Source organism: Mytilus californianus, unplaced genomic scaffold (genome assembly GCF_021869535.1).
Source record: "Mytilus californianus isolate M0D057914Y unplaced genomic scaffold, xbMytCali1.0.p SCAF_5, whole genome shotgun sequence".
NCBI lineage: Eukaryota > Metazoa > Mollusca > Bivalvia > Mytilida > Mytilidae > Mytilus > Mytilus californianus.
Window position 1 is genome coordinate 43,319,676 of NW_026262701.1, and position 13,728 is coordinate 43,333,403.

The 13,728-nt window shown below is 31.4% G+C and overlaps 1 protein-coding gene across 1 annotated transcript in view; it reads right to left on the reverse strand.

The window, feature by feature from the left end:
* LOC127701985 (cell death protein 3-like) overlaps nucleotides 1–13,728 on the reverse strand; it is a 49,840-nt gene that overhangs the window by 16,568 nt on the left and 19,544 nt on the right. The window contains exons 5-9 of the mRNA XM_052205957.1: nucleotides 12,458–12,625; nucleotides 10,429–10,602; nucleotides 9,520–9,582; nucleotides 8,447–8,501; nucleotides 38–84 (exon numbers count right to left, since the gene is read on the reverse strand). Of these exons, the coding sequence (XP_052061917.1) occupies nucleotides 38–84; nucleotides 8,447–8,501; nucleotides 9,520–9,582; nucleotides 10,429–10,602; nucleotides 12,458–12,625 (507 nt within the window). The remainder of the gene's footprint in view (nucleotides 1–37; nucleotides 85–8,446; nucleotides 8,502–9,519; nucleotides 9,583–10,428; nucleotides 10,603–12,457; nucleotides 12,626–13,728) is intronic.

Below are 13,728 nucleotides of genomic sequence, written 5' to 3' on the forward strand. Positions count from 1 at the left end.
AAACTAAAAATGTAAATATTCATATTTGAAACCTTACCTGTTTCTAATCCAGCATCACGCTCGAATTGGTCAATGTATTCTCTCCTAGGTAAACATTAATTTTACAGTTAGAAAAGCTCTTAACTTAACCGCAGGTGTACACATAAATCATGGTTATTCATATTAAAAGTGTAATACACTCAACAACTGACATAGATACGTTTTGATTATTGTATCGGTAATCGACTCGGTCAAGGTAAGTTGACACCGTTTTATTCAACATGTTCAACTAAATAAAAATCCGCAAAAAACCGAATTAGCTAATCACACTTCATTCTACTCTGCTTACTTTTCTTCGTCAGTTGATAATTTAAAATGTTGTCGTTCTCCGGTTTTTTTGGAAACACCTCCAGTCCGTCTAAAAACTTACGTCTCCAATTTCCCTTCACACACCATCATCGCAATCCTTGAATTCCTTGGACATTGTCAACGAAATAAAAAAATCAATAATGCATAATGTTCTTAAAAATATTTTAAAATTGAGATCGCAATAATCATATATGATACAGTTGGTAATCTATCTATTAAAGGTTAACATTCGATCTTATATCTTCTTGAATGCTTATTGAATATTTTTTCAAGTTTTACAAATTACTTCTTGACATAGTAATATAATCGAACTGCCAAATCTTAAAAAAAAGGGCTTGATACATTTAAGCTGAAAATAGAAATTTAACGAGCAAATGCGAGACTCACCCAGATAGGCTATTTTAAATAGAAAAACATGTTTTGCATCTGGAGATGCCCTTATTGAAAGGATAACTATTGCAATGGGCACTAATTGGGTACTTCTAATGACAGACTTATTTTTGTACTGTTATGAAACAGAACCATCAATAGACAAAAGAAAAAAAAAACATTTGTAATTACAGTTTCAGATACATTGATGATGTCCTGTTACTCATGGATCAATAACCTGCATTTCAGTGACAGATCTTATTTCATGCATCCCTGTCAACTTGAAATTTTGGATACTATTAATAGGTATACTTCATATCTTTATCTTTTCATAGAAATTGGCAAAGATGGACTTTGAAGATGGATAAAAATCGTGATGATTTTAGCTTTCCAATTGTTAACTTCCCATGTATCAGCTGTAACATATCTATCGTATGGCCTTACCATATATCGATTAAAAATGTGTGAAAAGTCATTTATACATCTATACCCTTCACTAACTAAGACATAGAGGGAGAAATCAAAATGTCCAAATGTTCTGAATAGAGGTGCTGTAAAAATTGTGAAATGGTTTCACTACAAACTGCTCAGAGTCTGAAAAGACCAGTTTTTGTGCTCGACCAGTAAAGTCGAGCACAGATTTTACTCGACTTGTCTCGACAGTACTTAACTGTACTCGACTTTGGTCTCCACTTTACTTAATAAGTTTGATTCAGTAATTGATGATCTTGGTGCAGTCTTAAATGGTCTCGACCTAGGCTCGACCTTTTTTGACAAGTCTCGACCAGTCTTGACCAGTCTTGACCTATCTCGACCAGTCTCGACTCAGTCTCGTCTAGTCTCGACCTGTCTCGACTAGTCTTGACCTTCAAATTTAGTCTCAACTTGTCTGAATCAGCCCATCTAACTAAATTAAATATTGATCTTACAAAATTTTAGGTTATTTGGTATTTGTTCATTGCTGGGAAATTAAAGAAGTAAATTAATAGATAAAAAAAAAGGCAAGAATTTTCAGTTTTGACTAAATTCAGATAGTCGTCTTTATTTATTTCTATAACTTTTTCAAATCAACTTGGATTTTCATAAAACTATAAAGCTATCTCAATTATACAATGTTTACTGAATCCCAGGTCGTTATGTAGTTTGGGTTAAACCTAGATTTCATGGTTACATACAATATTTATAATATTATGTTTTTAACGAGGTAACAACAGCCAACAAAATCACTGAAATTGTGTAATAAAATTGAGAATGGAAATGGGGAATATGTCAAAGAGACAGCAACCTGACCAAAGAGCAGACAACACATGAAGGCCATCAATGGGTCTTTAACGCAGCGAGAAAATCCCGCACCCGTAACCTTATACATGTTATATTAGAAATATATTTATTATTATAATTTGGGATATAGTATATATAATATATATCAAAAGCGGATAAAAAAATAAAGAAATTAATAAAATTGCTCTTCTGATTAGTGGTGAAGTATAAAGTAATACCTCCTGCTTGGGGCAAACTCATTAAAAAGATCACAACCTGGTCAGAGAGTATTAAATTCTAAATAACATTCATTCAAAATTGCAACATCCTGTTTAACTTAAATCGCAAGGCCTTTTGAATTCACTAGATAAGTAATACATGAGTTTAAGAAAAAAAGGGCTTTCTTTTTATCTTAATTATTTTAAAAGGCTATCAAGGATTCCTATGAAAGTTCTATTATCATGATTATATTAAATTCTTGTTTTAACAAAACAAAGGTGGCATTTTTAAAATTTTATTTATTTTTCAAATCAACTTGGATTTTCATCAAACTTTTCAGCTATCTTTATTATATATTTATCTTACAAAAATGCCAGGTTGTTTTGTATGTTGGTGTATTGCTGTCAAATGTACGGACTTAGGTGATAGGTTAAAAGGCCTAAATATTTTAATTTGACAGCAATAAACCAAATTAACAAATAACCTGGTATTTTGTTAGATACATATATAATGGAGATAGCTGTAGATTTTGATGAAAATCCAATTTTTTTTTTGAAATAGTTATAAAAATATTTAAAGGTAACTATCTGAATTTAGTCCAAACTGAAAATTCTAGCTTTTTTTACCTTGATTAATTAAATCCTTAAATATGACAGCAATATGCCAAACAACATAACAACGTGGAATTCAGTAAGATCAATTTACAACTGAGATAGGTGTATAGTTTTATGAAAATCCAAGTAAATTTGAAAAAGTAATAAACAAATTTAAAGTTGACTATCTGAATTCAGTCGACTGAAAATTATAGCTTTTTTTTACCTATCAATTACATCCTTAAATTTAACATCAATACACCAAACTACATAACGACCTGGGATTCAGTAAGATCAATGTAAAATTGAGAAAGATGTAGAGTTTGATGAAAATCCAAGTTGATTTGAAAAAGTTATAGAAACAATTAAAGTTGACTATCTGAATTTAACCAAAATGAAAAATCTCTTTACCTTTTAATTTAATCCTTAAATTTGACAGCAATACACCAAACTACATAATAACATGGGATTCAGTAAGATCAATTAACAACTGAGATAGCTGTATAATTATATGAAAATCCAAGTTAATTTGAAAAAAATAATAAACAAATTTAAAGTTGACTAGCTGAATTCAGTCCCACTGAAAATTCTAGCTTTTTTTACCTATTAATTGCATTATTAAGTTTGACAGCAATATACCAAACTACATAACGACCTGGAATTCAATAAGATCAATGTATAATTGAGATAGCTTTATAGTTTTATGAAAATCCAAGTTAATTTGAAAAAGTTATAGAAATTATTAAAGACGACTATCTGAATTTAGTCAAAACTGAAAATTCTTGCTTTTTTTACCTAATAATTTACTTCTTTATTTCCAAGCAATGAACCAACTACCAAATAACCTGGAATTTTGTAAGATCAATATTTAATTAAGTTAGATGGGCTGATTCAGACCAGTTGAGACTAAACTTGAAGGTCAAGACTAGTCGCGACAGGTCGAGACTGATTGAGACTGAGTCAAGACTGAGTCGAGACTGGTCGAGACAGGTCAAGACTGGTCAAGACTGGTCGAGACTGGTCGAGAAAGGTCGAGCCTTGGTCGAGACCATTTCAGACTACACCAAGATCATCAATTACTGAATCAGACTTATTAAGTAAAATCGAGACCAAAGTCGAGTACAGTTAAGTACTGTCGAGACAAGTCGAGTAAAATATGTGCTCGACTTTACTGGTCGAGCACAAAAACTGGTCTTTTCAGACTCTGAGCAGTTTGTAGTGTTTACTGCGTAAATAAAACTGTAAATACAATATCCCTTTTTCATTACTTTTAAAAGTGTCGTGAGGATGGCACCTCATAAGTTTGAAGGTCATTTATAGTACCCGAGGATATTAACAGCCCATTTAGCCGTACATAGGAACTGGCATGAAAATACTAATGTTGACTAAAAGGAATACAGGAATACACGTTACGTATGTCAGGGGATTGGAAAATACAAATGTAACAAATGTACATAGTTTCGCTCTGCAAAGCGTTTGTATGCATGTGGTTGGGGGTATTAAAATACTTTTCTTCTTTATTTGAAGTGATACGACAAATAAATGAAAACACGTAGAAACTTTTGACAATTGTCAGATTTTTCGAAGAATCATATCAAATAAATGGTCTCAATTTAACCCAATGCGAGTCGATTTCCAATAAAACAAAGGAAACGTTTCGTTGTGAAATGAAATCATAAAACCAATAGTTTTTCTAATAAATATTACCTGATTTTAAAATTCAAGTTCTAAAAGAGTGCGTTAGACGCTATTGGTACTTTATATGACTTTGCACGGCAATTATAAAGAACAACTTATCCATTGAAATAATTTTTCAGACAGGAATACACTAAACAACTATTTTCATGTTTTTTTGTTTATTTGCAACTTTCTGTCTTGTCATATTGTAGAGATTTTGATCTCTCAAACTCATATTTTAGTGCCACGAGATACCAAGCAAATCCGAAACAAAACAAGTTTTTAATATTCTGGTGGAGCAAGACATTGTCTGCCTTAATAAACCACATTCTTTGTCCCTTTCTGTTATACAATCTGGGAGTCCGTCCAGATAAGTAAGCTACAGTCTATTGTTCAGTGACTCAGAGGTGGTAAAAACTCATCAACTATACAAGGTTTATAGTTGTGTACACTGGATGCACGTTTTGTCTACACAATGTTCATCAGTGGCTGAGGTTTATCTTAAAAGTTTCTCCCCAGTTATTTACCTAAGCTAAATTTGAAAATTAATTTCAACCTGACAAAGTGGTTACCGATTTTGTTATAGCGATAGGCTGATGTTTAAATGAATCTCTCAATGGTGTATTCGATGTTGCTTCTCGACTGTTTTCTCAGATGCATCATTGGAATTGAGCAAATGATACTTATATTCCATACAAATTTTTGATATTCTTATGAAAAACATATTATAGATTTTTGGATTAGGAGCGACAAATTGTTGCAGTCGAACGTACATATGCATGTTCATTCTATCGTCCTTTTAGGAGCATCAACATCTTCTTGTCATCAAGTAAGTAGAGCTGATTTATCCTCTTTAAAAAAAAAAAACACCGTTATACAAATCAGTCAGTGATACCAGTGACAGAGTTTAACCCTGCAGTTAGATGCTGGAGCCCTCATCTCCATTATGCGACAAAAACAAATTTAGAAGCTTTGTTCCCATGTTCTAGTAGTTGAGCCGAATGTCATGAATTTATAATCCTGTATCAGTGGAAAATTAAAAAAAAAAGAATATGTCTGAGGACACGAATACCCCGCTCAAGCTTTGCTATTTTCCAAGCCAAAAAGGGGCATAACTCTGCATTTTGTGGTTTTTAGCATTGTGTATGAGTTTCATAAAATGTGGACGAGACAAACGTGTTAGAGTGCGGAAACTGAAACATTTGCAATTTTCCAGGATAAAAAGGGGAATAACTCTAGAACAGTAAATGACTCATGCCAAAATTCGAACTCTGTCTGTGTGTTGTGGTTCTAAGCATTGTTTATAAGTTTCATAAAATTTGAATGGATCAAACTTAAGAAAACGTGCGGAAACGAACAAAAAATGCAATTTTCCAAGTTATAAAGGGACATAATTCTAGAAAAGTAAGTGACTCACTACCCAAATTCAAACTCTGATTGCAAGTATTAGTTCACAGCATTATGTATGAGTTTCATAAAATTTGAATGAAGAAAACTCAAGTTAGAGTGCGGAAATGAAAATGAGAAGATGGAAGGACGTACGAAAAGACGTACGGAAGTACGGTCAAGGGTAACACTTCATGCCCCCATTGCTTACGGTGGGGTGGGGGCATACAAAACGGTAGTCCCTATTGTTTGTTGTTGTGGACCATTTGAAGATAAAAACAATATTTGAGCCTACTATTAGTCTGGTCCTGCAAACATGTTTCTTTATTTATACATATTTTTTTATTGATTGATAAATCAAAACCCAAAATATGCTCAACAGCAATGATGTCTGTAAATCGAATTACTGGTAACCATATGGATAAAACAATTGAAATTAATAAGCAACAGAAGAAATGAAATACTTCATTTGTGTGTATAAAATTTTATCTTTTGCGAAAAACAACAAAATTTCAGAAAAAACATTTTAAACAGAAAATCTTTCTCATCTTCATATATCGTGCTCTATTCAATAATAAAAAATGAAAAAGAAGAAATATTGCATCTACCAAAAAAAAACAAAAACAAATTTGAATTAGAAATCACAAATAGGCGAAGCTTAAGAAGACGTACAAGACAAACGCAAGAATTAAAGTTATTTCGTCGGTTTGTGGTATTACATGGTAAAACACTTTCAAGATCTATAAAAATATACCTCTGTCGCAGAAACTACTTCAAGTCGAAAGAAGAACCATTTTGTAACAAAACCTAAACAATCAGATGAAATGTCGAATTAGAACGTATTTAACTACAGTAAGTATCTTATCAAGCGTAAATGGGCAGTGCTAACAAAACTTATACCAGAAGGTTCTTAACAACAACTATCTCGAGGTTTTCAATGTATTTAATTGTTCGTCTAGTTAAATGCATTGAACGAACAAAGAATATGAGGGGCAAAACAGTCTCATTAACTTGTATTAAATATATTTAAAGGGCTCAGGTGGGACTTTTTCTAAAATAAATCATGCTATAATCCAAGATATTGAAATAGCCATAGGACATATAACTTTATAGAACTACGTGCTTTGACGTTAAGAAAGACTCAAACATGACAGATCACCAAGTCATGCAACATGTGCAAGTGTAGTGCGTTTATATCTAAATTTAGTAGCAAAGCAGCTTACAACATTTTTCAATAATTGCATAACAACAGAAAATGTACGTTACCATCTTATTAATTTCCACTACAAGCGAATAGATTCCACATAATTAAGTAAATATGAACAGCGTCTGTCAGAAACTTCAAATAACAGGAAAAAGAAATTCTGAACATAATGAAGACTTACAAAATTCATTTTAGAAGCAACATTTTGTGAAGTGATTTAACATGTTAACAAAACTAAACATATCAATAAAACATTATGAAGATCCTTATACATGTTATATTATAATTAACCATTTCATTAAATATCGGTTTTAACTGTCATTTTTGATTTGATATAGTGTTTGCGAAAAACGAAAAAGCTAAATGTTTGTATCAAATACTTCGTTTCAATACTCTAAACGTGAATGTATTTGCGATTTCAATGCATTAAATTTCAAATTCATTTTCAGTTAACCATTTTCTTCAGAAAACGTCTGTTCCAAATCATGAATCAATATATGACAGTTGTTTTCCATTAGTTCCGTTGGTTGATAAAGTCTAACGTTTGATTTCGTCAGTTTTTGTGGACTTCCCCCTTTTTGAACTTACCTTGAAGTTCGATGTATTTGCTATACTTTTTGAAATATTAATTTCTGATGTCGGAAGAGATACAGCGTGTCTTACGTTCATTCCAAATATACACAGTTCAAAGTAATTTAAGAACAAAGTGGACAACAATCGACTTTCGGACATGTATCGTAAATCTCGTGTGATGACCAGGAATCCTATGAGTCGCTTAACAAAAGAAATCAGTGTACATCGGTTCATTAATGTAAATGTACATTTTTAATTATTTGTAATGTTTGCTTGTTAAACACTTACACAATAGTCATAGGTGGATGAACTTACAGAGAGCAAATTAAATACTGACAGGATTACTGCTAATTAATCAATCTTTTGATCTGATTGATCTGCATAGCAGATACAATGTGGTAATCATTTTTAAAACTGATTGACTGGTGTCCATTACCTTACTGCAACGAGTGTTGTTGATATGACAATATCCGTAATGTCCAATTGCTGGTTAAGATATTGGTTGGGGTATAGACGTGTTTCTTAACCCAATGTTATAGATTTATCTCCATTTCATTCTAGTGGAAAAAGCACATAAAACTAAAAAATCATATATCTTGGTCGATCATTTCTGGTTGATGAAATACCATTACATTTCACTATGTCACAAAGGAAATAACTCTCATACGGAGTCTCCTTATCACCTCGGCCAACATTATCTTTGACATCCTGATGTTACAAACAATTTTGGAAAATAACTTTTCATAATAATCTTTGACGGTTGCAAAGGAGAAATGGGAAGACCTAATTACTTTTTAAATTTATTTCAAAATATTACCTTTGACTATTTTCCCTCTTAAATGATCTATGTTGTTGAGATGGAGCTGAATATTCTAAAAAAGAAAACAGTCTGATTGAGCTGTGAATTTTGAAGCATAGATTATGTCGTTGAAAATCATAAAGAAATTTTCTTATTAGACAATATTAACATATTGAAAAATAGCATTGATTAAAATATCTGTACGAGCTTCTTTTACAGTATTCGATGCCCCTAAATGACATTGTGACACAATTCAAAAGCCAAACCACACGTCCTCATTTGGCTGTGACACGAATTAGTTTAAACTTAAAAATCAATCATAAATGCATTCTTTATATAATTTGTTAACGTATATCTAATTGAATTTGAAACTTAAACATATTTTTGTTTGAAAATCACGGTAGTTCTGGTGTATAAATTACAGTGACAAAACAATTTTATAGTTGTCCAAAAAGTAGTTCATTTCACACAAATCCCCAAACATTTCATGACATCTAGCTTATTTTCAAGTTGAAGTAGGTGCAACATTTTCTTACTTTTAAAGACTTGTAGGAGAGAAACAAATGTATAGAAAGAAAACTATATGATATGATTTTAAAGTTTGAGGAGATGATTTTATTTAAATCTTCAGAAACCAACAACAACAGTACGTTTACTTGCTACAAACCAAATGGCATATAGAATAGTACAATTCATTATAGATTGAAAGAATAATGAGATTTTTCCATTTATATAAATATTTGAACTAAGAATTTATAGTTATTCCTTATTAATCCGTTGTATCAGTTTTGAGCAAGTACCACACTCCTCCGAATGAAGTCCGTAAGGTGTGAATATGCGTTACAGCATTTTGTTTACTTTTTACACATTGTGACTTGGATGCTGAGTTGTCTCATTGACACTCATACCGCATCTTCTTATTTCTTTTGACAAAAAATAACTATAATAAGATGCACGAGTAAAAAATTAGAGAATCAAATATGAACATTTTCATCGCTTTCGTGTTTCACAATTTTAGGAGAAAATACAAAGGCTTTCATTGTTTATCTCATACATGTCATACTATTTTAATGAAATAATGTAGTACATACTTCTGTTTTGCGTTTCTTGCCTGAAACTTTGGCTCATTCTAAATGTTGTCACACTGCTATTTGCTGAAAAATAGTAATGTTTATATATTTTTTATACAATTTTTATTGTCATTCTGTTGTTATCTTACTTATTTAATCAAAACGACAGTAACTAGATGAAAAAAATACCAATCTGTATATGTTGACGTATTGCATTAAAAAATACGGAGACGTGATATAATTGCCAATGAGACGTCTTTCCACCAGAGAACAAATGACGTAATTGTAGGACCCTTTGATTGTTTGAACCGGATTTGGACCGCCACTAAATAGTATTTATATTAGAGGTATACGTCATATAATATTATTAATTACCTAATGTATTATCCATACAATAGTAAAAATGAGAAAAGGAAAACGTGTGCTGATATGAATACATAATTTTATTAACTACCATAGATTTTACAATAATTGGACTACATTTACTTGTATGGAAATAATAAGATATTACAGAAAGATAATCTTATAACGGTGACACCTTCCAATCTCACATGTACAATATGTTAGCAATTGCCTTACAATAGAACACCTGGAAAAGTCGACATTTGATTATTTCAAAGAAGGCTACACTGTTAGCTTAACGCTGAGATAAACGAAAAAGTGTAAATAATATGCAACTTATTGTTTTCGATTAATGAGTAAGGTATCTTTCGCATACAATTTAAAAACAAAAGAACTTACCAACTTATATTTCTATTGTAGAACAATCAATACCTTATATCGAAAAGCCGACAATCAGATTTTCATTTTTAATTTAGCATCTCTTTTACCATATAGTTACGATTTGATATCAATGATAGATAATTCTAAACTACTAATTCGCTTGCTCTGTAGTTAATATCAATGTTGATCACATGACTGCATACTCACAATGTCCTTCCTTGCTTTGTTTATGGTCAGCTTGTAAGGGATGCTTGGTTCTGATACCTCTTGATGTGTCTATGAAACTGTTCATCGACACAGATCTATGCATCTTCGAATTATCAAAGCCTTCTGATTTCACAGTTTGCATATCTGACATCTTTTGTTTAGTCATAACCATTTCTGATTAAAGGGACAGAAGTGGTATATTATACAAAAACATGTCTTTCATTATAATCTCATACTCATGATTGATGAGTTCTTCAATATTACACATTATTCAGAAAGAAATGTTTACATATTATGAAATGAAAAATCTTTTCCAGGCAATTATCTAAAAAATTGTAGTAACTGCTTACTAAAGTCTATAACTGTTTTGATTCATATAAATCGATAGAACGGTTGATCAGATCAATGTTAACTTAAGAGATTTAATTGATAATTTCATATGCAAATCGCAAGCATCTGGTCACTTCTATGGTTTTTAATAAAATTAAAACGAAAGACACGGTTTTAATTTTTAATTATAATTCATTGTCATTCATTCTTAAATGATAGACAAACAATTGATAAGTTTATTTCCAATACATGTTATAACAATATACAATTATGGCCCGTTGAAAAGGTGAATATTCAAAATTGTCAACACAAGAAGGTTATTTCACTGAGGGCGCAGCCCGAAGTGAAATAACTTTTAAGGGTTGACAATTTTGGATATTCATCGCTTCTAAGGGGCCACAATTGTTTTATTATACCGAACTAACAGTGGAAGGGCATTTTGAATCATTGTAAAAGCACTTACCCTTACTTGAGTCAGTAACAAACACAAGTTGACGTTCAAAAATACATGTAATTTGTGTCTTAGAATTCTCGTATGTACAACAAAGGTATATTCTTTTTGTAAAATATTGATGGCCCTGAAAAGGACCGTTATTAGAGATATCATCGGCACAAGATGCACGTCAAAAGCCTTATTTCCGCTTCTCTCGATCAATGGGCTTCCTGTAACTTGAACGTTGCCATTTTGTTTATTCACGTTTGTGACGTCATTTTCATGAGTACAAATCAACAAACTAGGTTATTTGCCGGTGAATAATAGGGTTATTCAACGCTGGTGTAAATTTTTAGGGTTATTCGTTCTTCCTTGCAATTGAATGAAAATTAACTGAATTATTCCATGTCACGTGATAACGTTTTACCCAATAGAATTGTTTGAAATATATGTAAGGTATAATAATATGATTTATAGCATAGTATACATAATAAGAGGTAAAATATAAAAGACTAACTTCTATAAAACAAATCTAATACGGTTAGGAATGGATGAAAATTCATGCAAGTTATTCATCTATCTTTATGTATGGAAGTAAAATTTTATTTATTGAATATGACATGAAGTAAAAAATATTTGTCGGTAAACAGTTTTAGGTATTTTTCCTTCTTACTTATTGTGCTAAAGCTTAAGGCTCACAATTTTGTGAATAATACTATCAACTTTGTTGCCAAATTGATAAAACAACTATAAATCACATGAATGTTTTATTTTCAAATGTTCCTTTTTTGATGAAGGTTATGAAATAAATATATCAAATGTCAAAACAATCGTTATTATTATTCTGATACATGTATGTAAATGTAAAAGGATTTAATTGTTATTACATCTTTTACATTGTTTTAAGAAAAACAATTAAATATCATAAGACAATCGACAATGTATAGAAATAAAAACAATGTTTAAACCTATTTCCTACGTACCCATTACATTATTTTTTACTATGATTCTTTTTCCCTCATCTTAAAATACTTTTTTATGAAAGCAAGATAAAAAAAACCTGACAATTTAAAAACGCGATTTAAAAAAATATGTGTGTAACAGATTTTTTTATCTTTTTAACCTTATTTTTTTACTTGTCAACTAAACAGCAAAGTAAAAGTCATTGAGTCAATGTAATCGTAAAGAAAAAGGAGGACAACTATATTATACGATAAGGAATAGATATTCCTAGCCTTCAAATATGCTTTGTATTGATTTCCCTACCTTGTTTACCAGTTGATCTTTGACTATTATGGTGAATTAAGGGTCCTTGTCTAGCTTGTCGAATATCCATGTAATGATATGAATTATGACGTCTTAACTGAGGATCCTTATAGATGATTTTTGCCGCATGTTTATTTGCCTGTAAATGACCATTCACACTGAGACTTCCTGAAACATTTAACATATCAACTGAAAGTTTAAGTAAAAGTGATCAATTTGTTTTATCAAAATCAAATGTAACACGATTCATTTCCAATAAATTTATGTCAAATGTATAAGGTCTGATGTAAAACAAATTGCATTAACGTCTTGCATCGTGTTGCAAGATGCTATGTTTATCATTTGATGTTTAGCAAATACGCTTTCCGTACCTTCAAATCTAACATAGTTCATGTCAGAATGTGATGTACATATACATGTTACCTCCCATTACGGTTTCAATTAGATTCAATGACACATTTTCCATGGGGTGGGGGAGGGGGGTTCTTCCATGGCAGTAAATTAGAATTTTATAATTTCAAAATATATCACAGAATTGACTGGAAAGATTGAGTATGGTGCACCAATTCTAAATACAGAATTCTAATACTTCAGCAAAGCACATACCACGAATGAGCGCTTTTATTGGTTTTCGTCTCATCAAAGTCAACGTGACGACTTCAACATTAAGCATCATTTTGCATCTCACTGGCTTGTGTGTATATATGATATATGCTTACTTTTGCACACTATGAGGCGTGACTTGAAATGTTTTCTTTTACTTGATGTTCTTTACCTTATATATCAAATTTATTTGGTAAATTCATGGTATTGAACCAATTATCTAATACAAAAGAAAATAACATGCAATTCCATTTCCTATAACCGAAGCGCCTTTCCTCTACAAGAACGCTCAAACACAAACATTTGAAAGCCAGAGATAAATAAACACGTAGTAATAATGAAAAGTATGTTATAAATCATGTCAGTATAACCACTGACTGCAATGATGATGATGTCCGCGGGGAGACTAAACTGATTAACTGTAACACGGGATAAACTGTAGGTTATTATGGCAACATTAGCCTGTACCAATGTAATATTCTACGTAAATCCAGAAAAGCGCTTCGGACGCATGATATTATCAAACGTGTTGTTTTCATTTTTTTTTTTTGCACTGTCGATATAACAGTAGAACTGTTATATTTGCCACTGGACATAAAACAACCGTGAATGAGTTTGATTATGTTACGCGTTTCTGTTGAAAAGTGAAAAAAAACCGCCCAATATTT